At 37.7% G+C, this 21,393-nt stretch overlaps 1 protein-coding gene and 1 long non-coding RNA gene across 2 annotated transcripts; one reads left to right on the top strand and one right to left on the bottom strand.

Annotated features, from left to right (window-relative positions):
- Positions 1 to 791: 791 nt before the first annotated feature.
- Ccr3 (C-C motif chemokine receptor 3) lies at positions 792 to 9,341 on the bottom strand. Its single transcript, XM_076577452.1, has 2 exons — positions 9,151 to 9,341; positions 792 to 3,939 (listed from the first exon to the last, which is right to left on the bottom strand). The coding sequence occupies exon 2, from the start codon at positions 3,926 to 3,928 to the stop codon at positions 2,849 to 2,851; it is 1,080 nt and encodes a 359-aa protein (XP_076433567.1). The 5' UTR covers positions 3,929 to 3,939; positions 9,151 to 9,341; the 3' UTR covers positions 792 to 2,848.
- Positions 4,609 to 18,865, top strand: LOC121831009 (uncharacterized). Its single transcript, XR_013053037.1, has 3 exons — positions 4,609 to 4,985; positions 16,768 to 16,848; positions 17,368 to 18,865. It is a non-coding gene; the product is annotated as an uncharacterized LOC121831009 (long non-coding RNA).
- The last annotated feature ends 2,528 nt before the right edge of the window (positions 18,866 to 21,393 follow it).

Here is a 21,393-nt window from a genome sequence, read left to right as displayed (position 1 = left end):
GCCTCTGGAATGCTAGAATTAAAGGCGTGTGCTACCACTGCCTATCCTCTATGTTTAATATTGTGGCTGTCCTGTTCTCTGACCCCAGATAAGTTTATTAGGGTACACAATATTTTGGGGAACACAGTACTACCACAGCCATATCTTCTTAATGCATAGAGTTGAGTTTTATCCTCACGAAATAAGGTCTTCAATAGCCTTTCTTTCTTAACAAAGCTTGAGATCATGGCCCATCCTGATCTGTTCATCCCATATTTCTGTCCACTCATGATGGACATTCCCATTGAATTGAATGGTCATTCTACAAACTCATGCTTAAATTGTTCTAAATTCTTTCTGTTCTTCACATACCTATTCAGAAGCCCCTTCTTCCATGAAGTCATTCTTTACTCAAGTTACAACCAAAAATGATCTGTCCCTTTTTTTACCTAGGCATGGCACCAAGTGTCTATCCCTTTACATAGATTCCTTTGTTCTTATCTTATTTATCCTACTTGACTGAGGTCTTTTGAGGTCAGGGTTGATGTTTTTTTCTTTTTTTTTTTTTAATGTTTTTTTCTTACACATTGGATTCCTCACTTAACCCAAAGCAGTTTTTTGTTTGTTTGTTTTTACATCTCATTCCTGTAACTTAACATGGAGGTGTTAGGTGAGCAGCTGACAGGTTTATGTCACATTGTCTACATCTTCATTAGAAAATGACAAATTGTTGCACTAACTTTTCTTGAACAAATGTGTAGTTACCCCAGATAGGGACCAAATGATAAACCAAAGCAATTATTCTACCAAAGTTCAACTTAGCAAACCAATGAGTTTATTGAGCCTACTACAGAGCATTATTGAGAGGATACTTAAAAGAGTGAGAGTTACCCCAAACAGCTACGTTATCACAAAATTTCATCCCATCATGGATGATGATCTCATGGAAACTCCATTCTTATACATATCTTTAGCATCTCCCAAGATCATGTGTAAGTTGAGGCAGGAGAGATTAATGGTTGGAATCCAAGATGAGGGTCCTGTGACCCTAGATTCCTTCCTACTATGAAGTATCAGTAGATCTAATAGCATCATTATTGACCAATCTACTTCTATATTGTTCTGCTGAAATACTTGTCATGGCTACTAGACAAAGGTAAACCCTATTTTCAAATAACCATGAAATGATCATGTTATACCCAGAAGAAAAGTGCCATACTACAAATATAATTCAGAAAAAGCATAGAACTTACTCCTCCAAGAAACTATAAACAGGGAAAAGAAAAGTAATGAGAGAAAGAGATCTGAGTCATATACACTCTGTTTTTCTTCCTCATTCATCTTTGTGTCTCTCACTGCTTCTAGTTCAGGGTACTAAATAAAGACACTCAAGAAAAGCTCAACTGAATAAAACTGATATACTGTAAGTTCCTACTACACTAATGGGTTTTAGATGGACTAGCAAATCTTATAGACTGACCATAATGGCATAAAACATTATCATAAACATCTAAAGGGCCCATATATCCCTCCCACAACACTTGTGAAATTCTTAGTTTCAGCTATCAAGTCTTTGAAAGTATCATAGTTACAACAATTCTAAAAGTGTGATCTTGGAACAATTATCATGGCCATCACCTGGGAACCTGTTGTCAATGCTGAGGTCTCACTTCAAACATGAATAATAAGCTCTGAGGTGGTGTTACAAGTGCACATCTGAATCCAGAGAGCATCTCCTGATATTTCCAGGGTCTTGTGTGCCAGAATAATGAATCTGACCAGGGACGTATAGATAATGATAGAAATAGAGGCAGTTTATTAAGAAAGTTAAAAAGATATTCCTGAGATCTATAAAAGGGGGCTAATGATCTGGAAAAAAAGACAGGCACTCATAAGCACTGTACCATATAAATTCCGATCATTCACAGGTTATTTACATAGCACCAATTTTCTCCTGTGTAATATCATGGGCTTTTCTTGTACATGCTCTTTTTGATATGTGAGGCCAGATGGGAAAGGATTTTTTTCCAACTTAATTTATCTGGTCAGGTAGCAAAGGATTTTTCTTTCAATTTAATTTATCTGTTAATCTTAATACCTGTCTCCAAATTTCTATTCTTCTTCTGCAATAGGTGTCATCTATCCATGGGTCAATATGTCCTTCAGGTACTTTTAATGTCAAGTTTAAGAGAAATTGAACTAGAGTACCACACCTGGACTCCTCAGTACAGATGACTCCCATGTGAAATTGACATTTAGGAGGACAATGTGTTCTTTCCAGGATGCTCTCAGTCACTAATGAAAAATGTGATAACTTGACATGAATAGGAATTCATTTGACTTTTAAGAATAATTAAACAAGATATGACATCCAGTCTCCTGCAAGAGTAATTGTCCATATACAAATAATAGTAATAATTAAGAGGAAAAAAGATAGCCATTCATCAAGAGAAAAAGAAACTACTTATGTTAGGAAATGAAATAAATGCATTTAGTGAAACATTTCACTGATGTCAAAAGACCGCTGAAGTAGAAGTTTAACATATTTTTTTTTAAAAAAAAAAACCTATCTACTTGTGCTGAATTTAACATTTAAGTGAATCAGAATATATGTAACTCTTCAAAGACTCAAGAAAAGCTATTGTTTTCCGGTTTGATGAATTGTCAACTGGCCAGTACATGACCTCTAGTAATGACCACAGGGTACATGAAGATACACTGAAGTCATTATGTGTGTTTTTTAAGGTCTTTGAGATCATCAGGGCTGCATGAAAAGTACAAATAACTGACCTAGAGGTCATTGTGATTGACTTCATATGTTTGCTTCATCTGCCAGTCCACATAATGTGGGCAAGTTTTCTCTGCCCAACTAAAACACCACAGAGATTTCTTGATCCCCAGTCGATGGGGAAACAGAACTGGTTCTTTCCATTTTCTCACCAGGAAGGAATGGAATGTATTTCCCCAGGTAGATTGCCACATGTCTGTGAAAAAAGAGCCGAAGGTGTTTCCGGAACCTCTCACCAACAAAGGCATAGATGACTGGGTTGATACAGCAATGGGTGTAGGCGATCACCTCAGTCACTTGCATGGCCAGGTCCAGGTGTTTGCTCTGTTGACAGCTGTTCTCCAAAAATGTACTGTGAAAAGCAGAGAGAAGGAGAACCAGGTTGTATGGGGTCCAAAAAATAAAAAAGACTATCATAACAACAAAAATAAGCCGGATGGCCTTGTCCTTTTTTTTATTGGGGCATCTCAGCAGAGTTTTAATGATTCCTGAATAGCAGATAACCATAATGAGGAGAGGGAGAGCTAAACCAAAAATATTCATTCTCAGAGCATGGAAACGCTTCCAGCTGTCTTCTTCACCTTCTGGGTAACGAGGTCCACAGAAAGGCTCTCCAAAGCTGTCTTGGGACTCATGGAAGATAAATTCAGGTAATGCTGCCAGCCCTGCCAGTCCCCAGGTGATGATGCTGGTGATGGTAGCAAAAGTCACGGTCCGGGCTCTAAGGGCAAACACAGCATGGACAATGGCCAGGTACCTGTCAATCGTCAGCAGGATGATGAAAAATATCTCGCTGTACAAGGCAAGGTAATAAAACCCAGAGATTAGTTTACACATGTGATGGCCAAAACGCCACTCATTCCACAAAACATAGTGAATCCAGAATGGAATGGTGAAGAGAGAGAGCAGGTCAGAAATTGCCAAGTTGAGCAGGTAAATATTAGTCATAATTTGGAGCTTCCTGTACTTTATGAGGATCAACACAACCACCATGTTGCCCAGGAGGCCAATGATGAACACCAGGGAGTACAATGGAGGCAGGAGCCATGACCCCAGCTGTCTGATGCTGACTTTTTCACAGGGCGTTGCCCACTCATATTCATAGGGTGTGGTCCCAAAGCTTTCAACCACAGTATTGATTTCATCTATGTAGAATGCCATTCCACAATTCTCTGTAATAAAAAAAAATTTAAAAAACAATTAACTGTGTGAAACATACCAGTTGATTATTCATTAAAGAAACTCAAGTCAGAATTTGTTTAGTAAATATTTCAAAAGATATATCTGAAATGCTCTGAGTAGGGATCAGGAAGCAAAACTCTGCATTTCTCAAAGTCACCATGATTCATGATAGAAAAAGAAACAGAAATGCTTTGGCTTGTGGTAAAGAATGGAATATTAATTTATAAAAGTATTCGAGGAGGAAATTCAAAGGTTTGAACTGAGGAATGAAAATAATAATGATGATGATATGAACCTTTCATAATTGTAATTATTATATAAATGCATAAAATATGCACACTGCATGTCTTAATGCATTTTAAAATTTCTATTTTATGTATTATGACATTCAAAATCATTATCTTCATATAAATTGAAAAATGTTTATGGTACTAGTAATGATAACCACTCCTCTTAGGCCCTTTGATGAACATGTCTAAAATATTTAATGGGGAAACTGATGCTTACTGAAACAGTAAATTATCTAAAATTCTCTAATAAGTAAAATAAATATAAATGTTTGATAGACTTTATATATACAGTCCTCCTGTCAGTAATTTAAATATAGTCATTTTAAATTTAGCTATAATGATTTAGCTATTATTATTATTATTATTATTATTATGAATATTGAGCATTGAATTTGGTACCAGTTTAAGTGGCATTTTCCTTGGTCTCTCTCCTTTTCTCTGCCTCTTGGTAGTGCTAAGATAAGCAATGATATTCCAAGAGCTTTTCTTTCACTAAAGAGCTGATGAGATGGGGGCGGGGGTATGAGAAGGGGATTTTCTAAAACAACTTATTTTTTAGACCAGGAGATGAAGGACCAGTGCCTGCTTTAGTCCTACAGACTATTGACTCCAGCAGAAAAGAAAGAAAAGCAGACAAGGCAGAAATACCATGAAGGACAGCAAATCCATACTCTGCTTACTCAAAAGGAGGTCCACAAACCTTCCCCTGGCTAAGAAGTAGGAACAAGTGTGAAGACATGAATAAGGTGAGTTGGTTACCTAACTTACTTCTCTGAGGATTGTTTGGACAGGCTGTCTTCCAATATCACTCCTACTTGCTAGGTGCAGTGATTTGGCCCCAGATTTACTAAGAGCTGATGGGTCTCACACTGGAAGACAAGAACACTCACTAGCAAAGGCCTCTTCCTTATTTGGGTGGTACCTGGAAGACTCAAAAGGAAACTGCCACGAAAGCAACTTGCTTTTTCATTTTTCCCTGTTCAGTTATATCTGTGTTTGAAGCCTCAAGATAGGTTCTATCAGTTGAGAAGGGACAGTATCTGAACTAGACAAGTTTTGGAGTGTCTCCAGACATCAGAGACACACTGAGAAATTCCAGGGCCAACAATTTACAACCTTTTGAAGATGCTGCTTAGTTGTTTAAACCCATAGTTTTGTCATATTCTTTTTGATTATTTTGTTTTAGGGCAAACTATTATCTTATAAAATTAATTTATAATTTTTATAATTATATAATTTATATATAATATAAAATTAATTTAGGTAATTTTTTACTTGGCAAATAGTTTTCATCTAAAATACAGTCTTATGTGCATTAATTTTTGTATTTTCTTAACTATTTATTGATTACTCTCTGAATTATTTTCTTTCCCTAAATTTAAGCTTTGAAATAATGATTTAAGAAATCTCCAAAGTAGACAAAATCATTTTTCAACAAAAGAACATGCATATATCATAACCTTTAAAAACTGCTTTTCCATTAAAATCACATGCTTTTTATTTTTGCATGTGTAAGTGCTTATATTAAGATGAATTTTAAACTTTTAGCAATCCCAATTTCTAATAAAGATGCAGGAAGAAAGTAATTTTAAATTGTGTGCTATATATCAACAATTTATCATGACAATCAGTCATATTTATTAATAGATCCAAATACATGTTCTTTTGGTAGAATTTATAATTTATATTTAGGAATGATGACTTTGTACTTGGGTTTTTATAACTTTTTATTTTAAATTACATAAAAAGTACATTTACAAACTTTTCAATTTAAATTTACCTAGTTTGTTTACTTTTAACAACTATGTTAGATTTTGTATGTAAGCAGAGTATACAAACATAGTCAGTACTTTAACATATCTCCTCACCAAAGGAGAACTCCAAAAGTTGATATACTCGATATGTGGAAAAATAATACACATTGTAAGTTAAATATCTAATAGGTAAGTTCATTCAATCCAGAATGGCCTAGAGCCTAGGTAAAATATATGTTAATAATTTAAGGATATTTTTACTTTTATCTTACATGCAAATTTATTTGTCAAATGTATTTAAGTCATGTGAATTAAAAAGTATTTGAGCTCATCTGCCAGTTTTAGTTTATGTGCATGGCACTCACCTACATCTGCGGTGCAAACAACACAAAGCATAAGCATGATATAGATGTAACAAACATGTACACATACATATGAAAATACACAAGATACATTTTTCTTTTTCATACATACTTATGTGCTATTATTTTATATGTGTGTACACCTTCATGAGTTTATGTGTACCACATATGTTCAGGAACCTGAGGAGGCCAGAAAAGAACATCAGGTCCCCTGGAACTACAGTTATAGGTAGTTGTTACCTGCCACATGGGTGCTGGAAACCAAACCCAGGCCTTCTGCAAGAGCAATAGGCACTATTAAATGCTGAGCCATATCTCCAGTCCCATAAAATATGTTTTTAAGAACCTCAAAGATTTTAAGGTTTTCAATGGATTTATCATGTCAGTTCTTTTGACTGTTAATCTGATTATTTTCCCCATAGCTCTAAGCAATCTTTAATTTTAACTGTGTTCTTTTAAAGGTCTGATTTTTTTTCAGCTGAAACAAAGTATAAAATGTATTGCAGTTCACAACCTGAGCATAAATTTTAAATGCCTACTCTAAAATAACAATTGAAACAAAGTACAGAAACTATACAAACCACTCACCTAGTCATCTACATCATTATCAAACACTGTGTATTTAGTACATGATTGTATGTGCTATGTTTTTAAAGTAAATTTGTAATTCGTTTGTTTGTTTGTTTATAAAGTTCTGGAGACTGAATCTAATACATTCAGTGTTAGGCAAATACCGCGACACAGAGCTACATCCTCAACTCTGTAATAGGCCTCTGCAGGACTGGTAACACAATAGATTTTTTTGCACAGCATCTCTGTTCAGACCAGCAGTACACTGTGCTATGGTGTTATAAAAGCGGTGGCATCACTAAATGATAGGAATTTTCAGACCCCTCATCATCCTTTGGGACCACAGTTGAACATTATGTCATCACTGACTGAAACATCAATGTGCCAGGCATGACTACATAGTTTGGTTAATTTTTAACTATTTTATTTATTTATTTTATTTTATTGATATTTTGCTTGCATGTATGTCTGTGTAAGATTGTCAGATCTCCTGGAACTGGAGTTACAGACAGTTGTGAACTGCTAAATGGGTGCTAGGATTTGAACCTGGGTCTTCTGGAAGAGTAGCCAGTGCTCTTAACTGCTGAACCATCTCTCCAGGCCCAACTACAAAGTTTGTTAAAGACCCTTTTGAAATAATTTTCAAAATAACCTCCAAGACAGAACAAGATGGTTCATTTTCTCCACAAAAGCACATCCTCAAACTATACCATTTACCTTACCCACAATGTACCTTATCTTTCTGACACATGAACAAACCTGTTTCCATTTTAGTTAAAAGTATGAATTAGAGTTAGAATTCAATCCAAACAGAATGGTCTTCCTCCAAGAAAGGAGTAACTCTGCTTTTCCTCTTATTTCTTAAAGACAAGATGTAAGTCTACCATGAGAAGAGAACATTATGTACCTAAAGATTTTAATATTTTTATACTCAAGAATGGGAAATTAAGGAGCTCGACACAAATTATTGAGTTCTGTGATCATTCAGAATTCAGGTCATAGAGCATGATAAGTACTCTACCACTGAGCTACATCTTTATTCAAGATGAATAATTCTAATTCATACTTTTAACTAAAATGGAAACAGGTTTGTTCATATGTCAGAAAGATAAGGTACATTATGGGTAAGGTAAATGGTGCAGTTTGAGGATGTGCTTTTGTGGAGAAAATAAACCATCTTGTTCTGTCTTGAAGGTTATTTTGAAAATTATTTCAAAATGAGAAGTAAAGAGGATAAAAACTATATGGACATAAACTGGGGTGGGGAGGGGAAGAGAAAGTGAGATAGAGACAAGAGGGAACAGAGACAGAGACTCATGGCTAAATTGCCCAAAATTGGATTGATTTTAGGAAACTTTATGCCTTTGTATCAAATTCATACAAATGCAAAACTAGATTTTGGTCTTTTTTCTTCCCTTCTGTCCTTCAAAACTATTGTCTATATCTATCCACCTATATATGATTATTAGTCTGTTCTCAAAATATAACATTTCTTTTTGGTTGTTGTTTTTCAAGACAGGGTTTTTCTGGGTAACAGCTCTGGCTGTCCTGGAACTCTCTCTGAAGACCAGGCTGGCCTCTAACTCATAGAAATCCACCAGCCTCTGCCTCCCAAGTACTGGGATTAAGGGCATGAGCCACTGCTACCTGGCACAAAAAGTAATTTTAAAAGGATCTACCAAAACAGCCAGCCAACCTAATCCACACAGACAAGAAGACATTGAGGCAATCATCAACCAATCCATCTAGTAGCCTGACTCAGAATGAATTTCCAATGAAATTTTTATGCATTTAAACACATAATTACTTAGTATATACATGAATATATTTATATGCTAATAATATACATGCATACACACAATAGATTACATTTTTATGATGATCTTATAAGTCAGTATTAATAAACACTAACTATCTGGTATAATGCTTTGGGAATAATGCCATTCTCCATGGAAGGATAGGAAAGGGGAAAGCAAGAAGAAAATGGAAATATATTGCAAAATATTTTCTCACTCTACCTAATATTATCTTTAAATCACTATACACCACCACTCTCTTGGAAGCAAGAGGGCTTCTGGAAGCTATTTCTTCCACCTACCTGGAATAATATATCCATTTTTCCTTTCCTAGAGCTCTGACAGTCTACACGGACATATATTCTAATGGAACATCTGTTGAATTTTAGTATTTCTTGTCTAAAAGAGAACAAAAAGCAGAAACAATACCTGGTGATTTTTGCTAAGCTCTTTATGAGTCCAGTAGTAGCTTAGGTCTCACTGACGATAAAGGAAGATAACGTTCGATCACATACACCAGTCAGGTAGTAAACAAACACAGCTTCCTGTTTTAAACAGGCTAGCTTCTCAGGCTTTGCAAAATTTCAGAAAGATATCAACTTGTTACAGTTCTTCCTTTTTGTTATTTACTGTGCATACTCAGTTCTCAGTAGAGTTATCTGGTTTGGACACTGCTAACATTCAGCAGCTATATTGCAGGCTCTTTACCCATTTGGCACTGCTCATTTTTGATATGAAATGAGGGTGACAACTTCCCAATAAAAATTGCTTTGACCCATGAGCAGGCTGGCAGAAGAACAACATGGGGATTTCCCCATCAGGGAAAGATGAGAACAGCAAATTTGCTGGGAGCAACTGAAGATGATGAGGGCAAGCACATCAGTAAAGGTTTTGGCAATTCATGAAGACATGAATATACATTTCAGCTGTCGTTCTATAGTTGCATGACCTCAGGGTAATCACTGAGCCAGCCTTGCTGTACCCTAGTTTTCTCCTCTATAACTGCAATAGATATTTATGTCCTAGAACTGCCAGGAAGTCAATTAAGACAAACTTAGCTTACAGATTGATGAAAGTTAGGATCTGTTAATGAAATCCAAAATGTTTCTCACCTGATAGTCACAAGAATGCTAAGTCAGACACAGAGATTTGCAATTAATTATTAAAGGCACTAAGATAGGCCAAAGTGACGTGGCTCTAGATCTGGAACATTCTAACTCTCCACAATTATGAAGTTCTAACCAGTCAGTCTTGTAGATAGAGGCTTTTTTTCTGGGAACTTCAGTTTATAGCAGTAAGAGCTTATACTTTATTACTGAATGACTAGACTCAGAACTCATCATTTGTGTGTGTGTGTGTGTGTGTGTGTGTGTGTGTGTGTGTGTGTGTGTACACATGTGAGGGTGCTTATGCACACGTTTATGTTTATGCATGAAGGCTAGAGATTGATGTCCTGTGTCTTCTTCAATTGCTCTCCACCTTACTTTTTCTGACAGGGATTTTTTTTCTGGACCTGGAGTTCACATGTTTAGCTAGACTGACTGTCTAGTGAGCTCTAGGGATCTGCCTGCCTCTGCCTCCCTAATGCTGGGATTACAGGTATATGCCACCATGCTTGGCTTTTTATATTGGTGCTGAAGATCCAAACTCAGGTCCTCACATTTACATGACAAGCACTTTACCAGCTGAGCCATCTCCCCAGCCTCTCAGTCTCATCTTTACCACTCAATAATGACATGAGCTTAGAACTATGAAACCTCTGTGTGCTGCAGCTCTTTGTTAGAATGACACATGTGTGCTTTGCAGCCATGATTCATATTTTTCATTATTCATGAGAAATAAATGAGTTGGGACTACATGCTAACCTGTGTGTATCCATTGATTCATGCCATAGGTTTAAATTCTAGTATAACGTACTGTGTTCTAAATGAATGTATGGAACACCACATGCAAGTTCTCAGGAGTTCAGAAAACATGTCCATGTGAGTCAATAGAACTGGAAAGTTTTTGTTTTTTTTTTTTCACAACAAAGCTAGGGTCTCTAACACACATAGAACTTCATGTGGTAGAAGGAGAGAAAGTTTCCAGGAAAGGGTAAATAGACTTTCCAGAGCCAGGAGCTAGCAGAGCTTATCCTTGTAAAAAGTAGGCATGCAAATGACATTAGGGAGCAAATATACATGGGTCCTGATACAGGGACTCAAATGTCAGTGAAATATATAAATGTATCCATATGTCTATGTCTATACATCCATTAACCCATCCATCCATTAGGAAGATGCATATTCAGAAGCTCTACTATCCAGCAAATTCAGAACCACCAGAAGGTCTGTTCCATGGCAGATGGAATTAAGTGGTACCACTGTTGCTATTTCACATCCCACACTTACAGGGAGTTTTTATCTCTAGATTCAGTGAGACATCAACAAGTGGCTGATGATATCTCAAGATGGATGTGGCAGAGACAGAAGGGCTTGAAATGGAGTACAAAGAGATAAAATTGAATATTGACCTTAACTAGATTATAAATAACTAAATAAGGTGGAACAAATTTTATAAAAATTGAGAAACTGCTAAAGGTTTTAGGTAACAAAATGTTTGACAGCTTACTTTAGTCACTTAATACACACAGGTTGGCATATAGTCCCAACTCATTTATTTCTCATGAATAATGAGAAATATGAATCATGGCTCCAAAGCACATATGTGTCATTCTAACAAAGAGAGCTGAGGCACACAGAGTTTCATAGTTCTAAGCTCATGCCATTATTGAGTGGTAAAGATGAGAAATGAGAGGTTGGGGAGATGGTTCAGCTGGCATCTCATCTAGATCTGTGTTGAGAATTTTCAAAGCATTTCTACAAACATTTTATGACAACAAAACCATACCAACTTTTGTCATACTGGGGTTATCATCTTCTCATGAGTGCCTCCATAGATCACTCTACAGTGTACACAAACATTTCTTCCTGGAACTGTGCAAAACACCGAAAGGAGAAGCAAGATCTGGTAACCGTCTAACTGCAAGTAAAGGAACCACAATCACACATAACTAAATAGTGAGGCCAAAATTCAGACTGCTTTCTCACCATTGGTGTGACAAGATGCTACAGACTCGGGACTAGTCAAAGTAGACATGTCACCAGCATGAGATACTCAGTACAGTGGAAATTGTAGCTAAAATGGAGCACAGGGCAGAGACTTGATAAGAAACTCCCACTGTCAAATGATCCCTCTGCAGAGAAGAAACTAAGAAACTGAAATTACCAAACTGTAGCATCTCCTTGAAAGTTGTAGAGATTTTAGAAACATTGGGAGATTTCTGTAAAGACGCTACTGCACAAGATTTTTGAAAGGTAATTAAAAAATGTTTTTAAAGTGTCTTCACTTAGATTTCTAGACTATGTAGGAAAAAAAGGGAGAAAGAGGAAGCATTTTCTGGCCCTTGAAAACAAAGTTGTTTGTTTTTTAATATCCCTAGTTCCCAACAGTTCTTCAATTAGCCATGTTTCAATGTTTTTATTTTTTATTTGTACTTATTTTGGTGTACAATAAAATAAATGGAACAGCTACATACATCCTTGCAATACTACCATAATTAAATACAGAGCACCCCCAGCCCTTTTGTGCATCTTCACTGGAACTCTCATGCTAAGCTAGCAGGAATGCAAAATGGTAGAACTGCTTTAAAAATAAGGTAGTTCCTTGCCTTCTCAACCCTTAAACACTTTTTTTTAAGCTTCAAATGGTCCTTGGTTTTTGTTTGCTTGTTTTTTAATTGATTCTGATCATGGTTTCTTCTTCTCCACTCCTCCCAGACTTTTGTCACCTTCCCCTTTCTTTAGAAAGCAAACAAGCAGGCAAACAAAACATATTTTTTGATTAAAAATACAAGAAACACACATACATAACAAAACCCATAGAAACACAAGATTGGAAACCATAATGCATATACAAAAGACCAGTAAAACAAAAAATGTCCAAACAAATCAATATGAAATTTAAATTCTACAAAAATAACATTGAATTCATTTTGTGCTGGCCATCTACTGTTGAGCTCTGGGTCTACCCTGAAGTGTGGTTAATATACCCAGTGAAACTCCTTTGTAGACTAGTTTTTCCTTTGCAAGCAGGTGTCAATTGCAGATAACATTTTGGTTAGGGGTGGAAGCCTGTGCCCACTTTCCCTTCTCAGTGGTAGAACACCATCTGGCTTGAACCTGTGCAGACCCTGTGGATACTACCACAGACTCTGTAAGTTCTTATCTGCATCAGTCCTGTTGTTTATGAAAGACACTGTTTCCTTGGAGTCATCTATCCCCTCTAGCTCTTAAAATCTTTCCCTCTATCTTCCAGATAGCTCCCTGAGCCCCGAGGAGAGGGGTTTGATGAAGAAGTTTCATTTAGGACTGAATATTTTAAGATTTCTCTGTACATTGTCTGTTGTGGGTCTTTTCCTTCGTTCTCATCTACTGTAAGAAGTTGAGTCTCTGATGATGGCTGAGTGAGGCACTGATTTATGGGTACAGCAGAATGTCAACAAGAGTCATTTTTGCTATATTCCTGAAGCAGAACAACAATATTTGTTTTTTCCCCTAGGCCTATGGCCTATCCAGCCTAAGGTTCATGGCCACCTTGTCCTCAAATCCAATCAGAGAGTAGTTGGTTACTCACACAATGTCTGTGCCACCATTGCACTGGTATAACAAGTCTTGAACTGAGAAAATAGTTCAGTAAGTAAAGTGCTTGCCTCACAAACACAAGGCCCTACATTTAACTCTCTGAACCCACATAAAAATGCTACACAGTAGCATACACTTATAATCCAAGTGTTTTATATATATATATAGAAAGAAGGATCTCTGGGGCTTAGTGAGTCAGCCAGCCTAGCCTAATTGGTAAGCTTCAGGCCAATAAGAAATCTTGTTTCAAAAAAAGTGTACAGTGTTACTGATGATGACACCCAAGGTTGTTCTCTAGCCTCCACATGCATGTACATACATACTGTAAAAATTAATAAACATAATATGGGTGGAAACAATAAAAATACATTACATAAATGTATGAAAATGTCTAAATAAGACTCATTTTGTACAACTAATACATATGTCTTAGTTACTGCTCTATTACTGTGAAGAGACACCATGAATACTCTTTTAAGATACAAACATTACCTTCATAGCTGGCACCAACTCAGAGAGTCCTCTATCCAAGAACCATGATATTGTCTAAGATAGTCTTTTTAAAAGTATATGTCATGGACTCATGAAATTTAGAGGAGATTCTCTTATATACTGTTGAGGGGAATTAACTTTGTGGAGATACATGATGCATTAAAATCCCTAAGAAGTCTTGTAGTAATAAACCTGTTTAAGACTTGGAGGGAAAATATGAACATCTCAAACAACTTCCAACACCCTCAAGACAAGGCTCCCTAGGAACCTCTGAGAGGTACTGGTTTTATAAATAGCTGAACCTGGTTCATATAGTCCATACAAAGTGCTTTGGTCCAATAACCTCACTTTGTTAGAAATCCTGGGTTAGTAGAAGTGATCCTGCTGACTCTATAAGGATAAGAAAAAAGTGATTCAGAGACTTAGTAACTGCTACGACGAGAGAAAGGCTGGCTCTCTTTCCTCCACTGTTTTATTATGGGCAGGTGGTGTCTGCCATCCTTTAGCTAAAGATGGCATCAAACCCAAAGGGAAACAGAACCCAACATTCCTTTCTGAAACTGAGAGTGGTTTGTACTCTAGAGGCTCTTTCTAAACTTTCTAATACTTTCTAAAGTATTTGGAGCACTTATTTTGGAGTTGCATGCTTAGGACTCTTAGCTCACAGGGAAAACTAAGGCAAATGGGAAATCCTGGACAAGATCTTTATACTCTCCAACCTTTCAATTATCTGTGCCACTTTTACACTAAAGCAGAAACATCTCTGGAGAAAAAAATCCCAAATCACAATATCATAAAAGACAGATTAGGTTTATAGGTGAATGTAAAGAGAAGGCTAACCTTCACTGTGGATCTGATGGTGTATATATGTAATCCCAGCATTCAAGATGAGTTTAAGGCTAACCTAGACTATATTGAGGCTCTGTCTCTAAACACCCCTCAGAACTACGAAAAAGCCAGAACTTTCTTGCAGGAGAACCCAGTTCAAGCTGTAACCTTGAGCATGTGAAAGGAAGTAATTGCTAAAGCAGCAGGGAGAGAAACAGATCAGGGAGAAGTACAGTGCTTCCTTTGATTACATCCATTTTCTGTCATACAGCCCTACAGGGAAGAATTTTATGTCTACTTGAGGCAGAAATGTTAGGATCCAGTCAAGATTTGTGCTTACTATAATTTTTCCCAAGAAAAGCAGTGAAAATTTTATGCAGATACTATTATGCTTCCCCAATAGTGATTGAATATATTTCTGTGTTCCCCCTGTGCAAAGCACTCTAGCCTCTATGAAACCAAAAGAGCTGCAGCAAGTCTTACAAAAAAATTTAAAAAAAAAAAACCACTTTCCCACAGTAGGCCACTCTGCAAGAAAGACTAAGAATGTGGAAGTTATGCTATTATTTAGAGAAGCTGTGAATTTTGTATGAACTTATGATTTGATGATATCCCCATGCCTGTGCCTACCAGTAACTAAGCATGGAGGGGCTACTCAGTAGTATTGTTTGAGCAGAAAGTGTTCACCAAATAAGTTACATATTCAATGCTGGATCTACAATACAATATTTAGAGGCAGGGCTTTATAAGGAGGTGGAGAAGTGATTAGATCATGAGGGCACTGACATAATCAGTAATTTATGACAAAATCATAAATTTATTAATAGATTTACAATAGAAGGACCACATAGGGTAGGGAGTTCAGAGAGTTCATTTCATTTGGAATGATGTTTCTCACCCACTCCCAAAACTAGACTAGGAGCTTCAGAAATGCATCGAAGCTTCTGCTCTGAGCAAATAGTGAATGAATTTTAAAATGTACTAAGGTGGCTGCTCTGAAAGACAAAATAAAAGAGCCAATGTGAAAGTGATGGAAAAGGGTATCAGTCTTGAATTCCAGGGGTGTGAATGCAGTCAAGCTAAGGAACTACACAATGACCAGAATAGATGAGGGCCTGAAGAAGGAAGTTTAGGGACTATCCATCCTACCAGAGATGCTGCCCAGTAAGCCTGTGAGGTAAGTGCATTTGTTTTTTACAACTTATCAGAAGAGGAAATGAGGCAAACTGTTAAGTAACAAGCCAACAATTACACACCAAGATAGGACTGGGGTTCAACTTGGAACAGTTCAGTCTGTCAGGTTCCAGTCCTCAGCCTCAAACTGCCACATGTGCTCCCTCAGTGCAGCTCTGAGCATGTACCAGGTGAAAGGATGAATGTGTAAGTGGCATGAGGCTGTGTATGACAGAGTGTTCTATGGGCTCCCAGACCTCCAATGTCCCAAGACCAAGTACCAGACAATTATTTTCAAGTCGGAACATTTTTGTTTTAATTCTACACTTATATTTTTAAAAAATGATTAAAATTTGCGTGTGGTGACTTCATTATAACAAAGAATGAGTCCTCTTTCCAGAGGAGAGAGTGTGCACATTGGCAATTCTCTGCTGCATTCTCTAGTCCTTCTGTTCATTTCTGGATGGCTTGGTCTCTGGATTATTGGGATCCTAGCTAAAACATGGAGCTAACTATGTTATTTTTTAGAGTTATTAAAATATAATGAATACACACCAAATCATATCATTTAATCTCTACAGTTTAAAAAAATCTTGACAACTTCTCTTAGTTTGAGTTTCTATTGCTCTAATAAAATATCATGACCAAAAGCAACTTAGAGACAAAAAGGTTTATATCATCTTACAGCTTCTAGTCCATTATCCAGGGAAGTCAGGGCAAAAACTCAAGCTAGGAACTAATGTAAAGGCCATGGAGGAGTAGTGCTTACTACTGGCTTGCTTTTCATCTCTTGCTCATCCTGTTTTTTTGTTTTTGTTGTTGTTGTTTTGTCTTTTGTTTGTTTGTTTGTTTTGTTTTGTTTTTGAGACAGGATCTATCTGTGTACTGCTGACTGTCTTGAAACTCACTACATAGACCAGGCTGACCTTGAACTCACAGAGATCCACCTGAGGTATGTGCTACCATGCCTGGCTCAGCATGCTTTCTTATAACATCCAGGACCAACCACTGCTGCTGTGAGGACCAGCCTTCAGCAGCTCAGGGATTGGCAAGAATCCACGGAGTCAGCAAACTAAACACTCAACTTGATTTTAATATCTGAGAGAGTAAAACTTAATTCTCTGAGGCCAGAGAGGGAAACAAAACTCTCTGGGGCCAGTTTTGAAAAAGACACACACACACACACACACACACCTCCACCATGTTAGGACCTCACCAAGGGTGCTGATGAATGGCAAGCCTTCTGCAGGTCAGAGAAACTGAAGAGGAGATGCAGAATAGGCAAACTACTGGACAGGCAAACAGACACATGAGGACTTTTCTGAGGGCCAACACTTAGTTCTTTATTTTATTATTCTTTCTGCTGCTTATTCTACTCTATTTTTCTGTCCTGTTCTCCTACCCCGATGCCTCCCTTCTGTCTATTGTTAATTTTTTTTCCTTCTAACTAACTTTATTTTTTCCCTTACAGATGACATACCCTGGAAAAATCTTTCAAGCAATATAAAAATTATAATGTAATGACATTCTATTTTAAGTGAATGATTTCAATGAATACAAGTAAAAAGCAATATGTTTTCCATATTCTTTACATGAATAAACATTTTACATATTACAGGTAAAAAACAAGTTGTCACAAGAACCCACATACATTCATCTCTAAGCAACTTGTTATAGATTAACAGAGTGTAAGCAAGCAAGGCATTTTTCTCAGTCAGTTCTTTTGCTGGCAGGCTGCATGTTGCAGTTACAAAGAAAGGACCAATTAGTTTATTATTTGTCTCAAAAGATAATCTTATAAAAAATCTTAAAGGAATTACAAATCTGAACTTGTATGTATGAAAAACAGTCAGTCACCTCTACTTTAAATCTTCAGGGTGCATACCCACTCAACAGTTTTTATATCAGGAATCTGAGGTCAGAAATGGGTACAAGGAATTAATCATCACCCTTGGTCACCAGCCCATCCTAGAAAGAAAGGTACATCAGCCAGCAATAGCTAGACTGTCATTGTTCCTGCTCCCTGACCTTAATGAGTCCCTCACTCAGCTATTTAAAGTGTGTCCTTCTGGATCTAGAAAAAAATCATACTGAGTGAGGTAACCCAGACTCAGAAAGGCAAATATGGCATGTACTCACTCATAGGAGGATACTAGAGGTGGAACAAGGATGACTGGACTGCTACTCACATCACTAGGGAGGCTACCTGTAAAACAGGACCCCAGGAAAGACACGAGGATCGCCCAATGATGGAGAAATGGCTGAGATTTACATGAACAACCTGAACATGAGTGGGAGTAATGAAGGGCGAGGGTTGAGGGAAAGAGAGCCTGTGGGAGCAGGAGATCCCAGCTGGATCAAGAACAGAGAGGGAGAACAAGAAATAGGAGACCATGGTAAATGAAGACCACGTGAGAAAAGGAAGAAACAAAGTGCTAAAGAGGCCCACAGAAATCCACAAAGATACCCCCACAATAGACTGCTGGCAATGGCCGAGAGACAGCCTGAACTGACCTACTCTGGTGATGGGATGGCCAAACACCCTAATAGTCATGCCAGAAACCCCATCCAATGACTGAGGAATCTGGATGCAGAGATCCATGGCTAGGCCCCGAGTGGAGCCCCGGGAGTCTAATTAGCAAGAAAGAGGAGGTTTATATGAGCGAGAATTGTTGAAACCAAGGTTGGATAAAGCACAGGGACAAATAGCCAAACAAATGGAAACACATGAACTATAAACCAAAGGCTGAGGGGCCCCCAACTGGATCAGGCCCTCTGAATGGGTGAGACAGTTGATTGGCTTGATCTGTTTGGGAGGCATCTAGGCAGTGGTACCAGGTCCTGGGCTCATTGCATGAGTTGGCTGTTTGAAGCCTGGGGCTTATGCAGGGACGCTTGGCTCAGTCTGGGAAGAGGGGAATGGACGTGCCTGGACTGAGTCTACCAGGTTGATCTCAGTCCTTGGGGGAGGCTTTGCCCTGGAGGAGGTGGGAATTGGGGGGGGGGAAGAGGAGGGGAGCAGGAGGGGGGAGAACAAGGGAATCCGTGGCTGATATGTAGAACTGAATGGAATTGTAAAATAAAATAAAAGGAAAAAAAAGTGTGTCCTAAACTTTAAATTGTTTTTCAAAATTTTCTACCTCAAAGCCATTAACAAAAACATCTTAACCTAACCTTAGGTCATTGTTTAAAGCTTTGTTTTAGCTATAATGCACACTGAAACCTGTGAACATACCTCCCAACATTAAGATTAAAATAATGAGCTAACTGGGCATCTGGGACTCAATTGTTTTTCTTAATCATTAACCTAAGCCACAGTCTATAGGGCTACTCAAGAGGAACTAGCTGTGTGACACTTCCTTGTTCTTATTTTCTATCCTCTGCAGCCCCTGCTTTACCTGAGGTGGGAGCAACACTATAGCCTACGTTTCCCTGTACTAATTTTATCACTAAACTAACTTCTATCAGTAATCTCTTACTATGTTTGTTAGAAACCCTTAATCATCAAATTTCTTTTTTTATTTAAACTATTACTATTATTGTATAAAATCATTCCTTCAATTAAACAGTACAACTTAAGAGGCAATCATCACCATAATAATCCACAGGTAAAAATGCCCAGTAGAATGGGATATTTCCATGAGATAATCACATTAAAGGCAGTGGGGTTCCCCCCACACCCATTCACACCATGCCAGATAACAGAGAAAAATGGCAGTGGCAAAGATGTAAAGACACAGCAGCAGCAAGAGACATTCTGGAGCAAAAGCCCTCAGAGGGGCCTTGCTTATCCAAAATTCACCCATCAGAGCTTTGCTTCCTGGTGGGCCCTCCTCCTGAACTTCATTTGCCACCTGCTGCTCCTCTGGCATGGCCCCAGCAGTCCACATATGTAGATGTAACCCACCGTCTTATTAAATAAGAAACACAGAACCAATGCAAAAAAGAAAGCCAAGAGGTCAGAGCTAAGAGCTAAAACCTCACCCTTCCTCCTGTGGTGGTCCTAATTCTCCGAACCAGAGCTACTTCCTGTGTTAAAGTCTTTATGTAGAGTTTCTGTTCTGCCTTCTCATTGGTTGTAAACCTAACCACATGACTGCCTCGTCACGGCCTGTCTGTATAGACCTCCAGGTTTTCTATGGTTGGTATTGAGATTAAAGGCATGTGTATCCAATACTGGCTGTGTTCCTGAACACACAGAGACTTACCTAGCTCTGCCTATCAAGTGCTGGGATTACAAGCATACGCCACCACTGCCCTGCTTTCCTATGGCTTGCTAATAGCTCTGACTCCCCCCCCCCCCGGGCAACTTTATTTATTAACATACAAATAACATTTTAATACAAATATAATATCACCATATTTCCCCTTTAGTATTTTATAAAAAGAAAAAAGGAAAAAGCTTATAACTAACATAAGAAAAACTATATACAAAAGTACAATAAATATATACAAGTAATAAATACATAAACAATGTATAGTTCATTTGTATTTGACAAATTCAGAGAAAATAATTCCATTATCTATCCAATCTAATTCACTTTCTATCCTAATTAATCTTCAAATATAACTAACTAATCTTCAACTCCCTCAGAGACCCAAGAAGGAAATAATAATAGCTAACAAAAATAAAAACAGGAAGTACATGCAAGCAACTTCCAAAAAATTGTGAGTTGACAGAAACAGCCAGTTGCTTGGACAGTCATCTGAGGTTTCTCCTCAGTGTTGGGGAATCATCTTCAGCCTATAGGCTTAGCATATCTGACAGACTCATTTGTGAAGTAGGATGTAAACAAGAACAACAGTTCAACCTCACATTGGGTGAGAGCAGTCTATTTACCAGAAACACCTGAATTCCACTAGTATCATGATTCAGGATCTTAAATCCTGGAAATTGTTGATGTTTTTTGAATTCAATTGTCCATTCTTCTTGGCTGTGTGTGTGGCTTCGTCTTGGCATCCCATTCTTCTCCACATCCCTCTATTAAATGCCAGTCTACTATTGAGAGGTGTGAGCTTAGTTACTCTTCAAGAATAACTGTTTCAGCTGCTGTTCTACTGCACATCAGAAGCCATCGGCCCACTGCCTGTTCAGAGGACTTAGAAGAAAAGGACACTGTACCTTTTCTGGATTGCAAAGGCCACTTCGGGGATGGTGCCATATTGTCCTGGCCTCAGAGGATGCCTGTTCTTAAAACCACAACCACACTTGTCTTGGCAAGAATCGGTAGTCCTTTGTTTCATGTTCTGTCTGTTCTGTTTGTCAGCAGTTGATTCGAGGATACTTTGTTTTCCAGTGGCTAACTTTTGCCATAATGAAAGTTAACTCCATATGCAGTTTCTTCAATGCCCATATTTTCTCTGAAGTAGATTGGTACTTCCAGGAGCCAACATGTCTCATAGTCATGACAAAAAAGAAAAATTTTCTAAGTTATTAAAACATTTTAAATGCCATATTCTGTAGATCTCTGAAGAGTTTGAAGATAACCTGTCTATC

The sequence above is a fragment of the Peromyscus maniculatus genome, chromosome 7, assembly GCF_049852395.1.
Source record: "Peromyscus maniculatus bairdii isolate BWxNUB_F1_BW_parent chromosome 7, HU_Pman_BW_mat_3.1, whole genome shotgun sequence".
NCBI lineage: Eukaryota > Metazoa > Chordata > Mammalia > Rodentia > Cricetidae > Peromyscus > Peromyscus maniculatus.
Note: the sequence above shows the minus strand (reverse complement) of the source record. Positions and strands in the feature narration are given on the sequence as shown.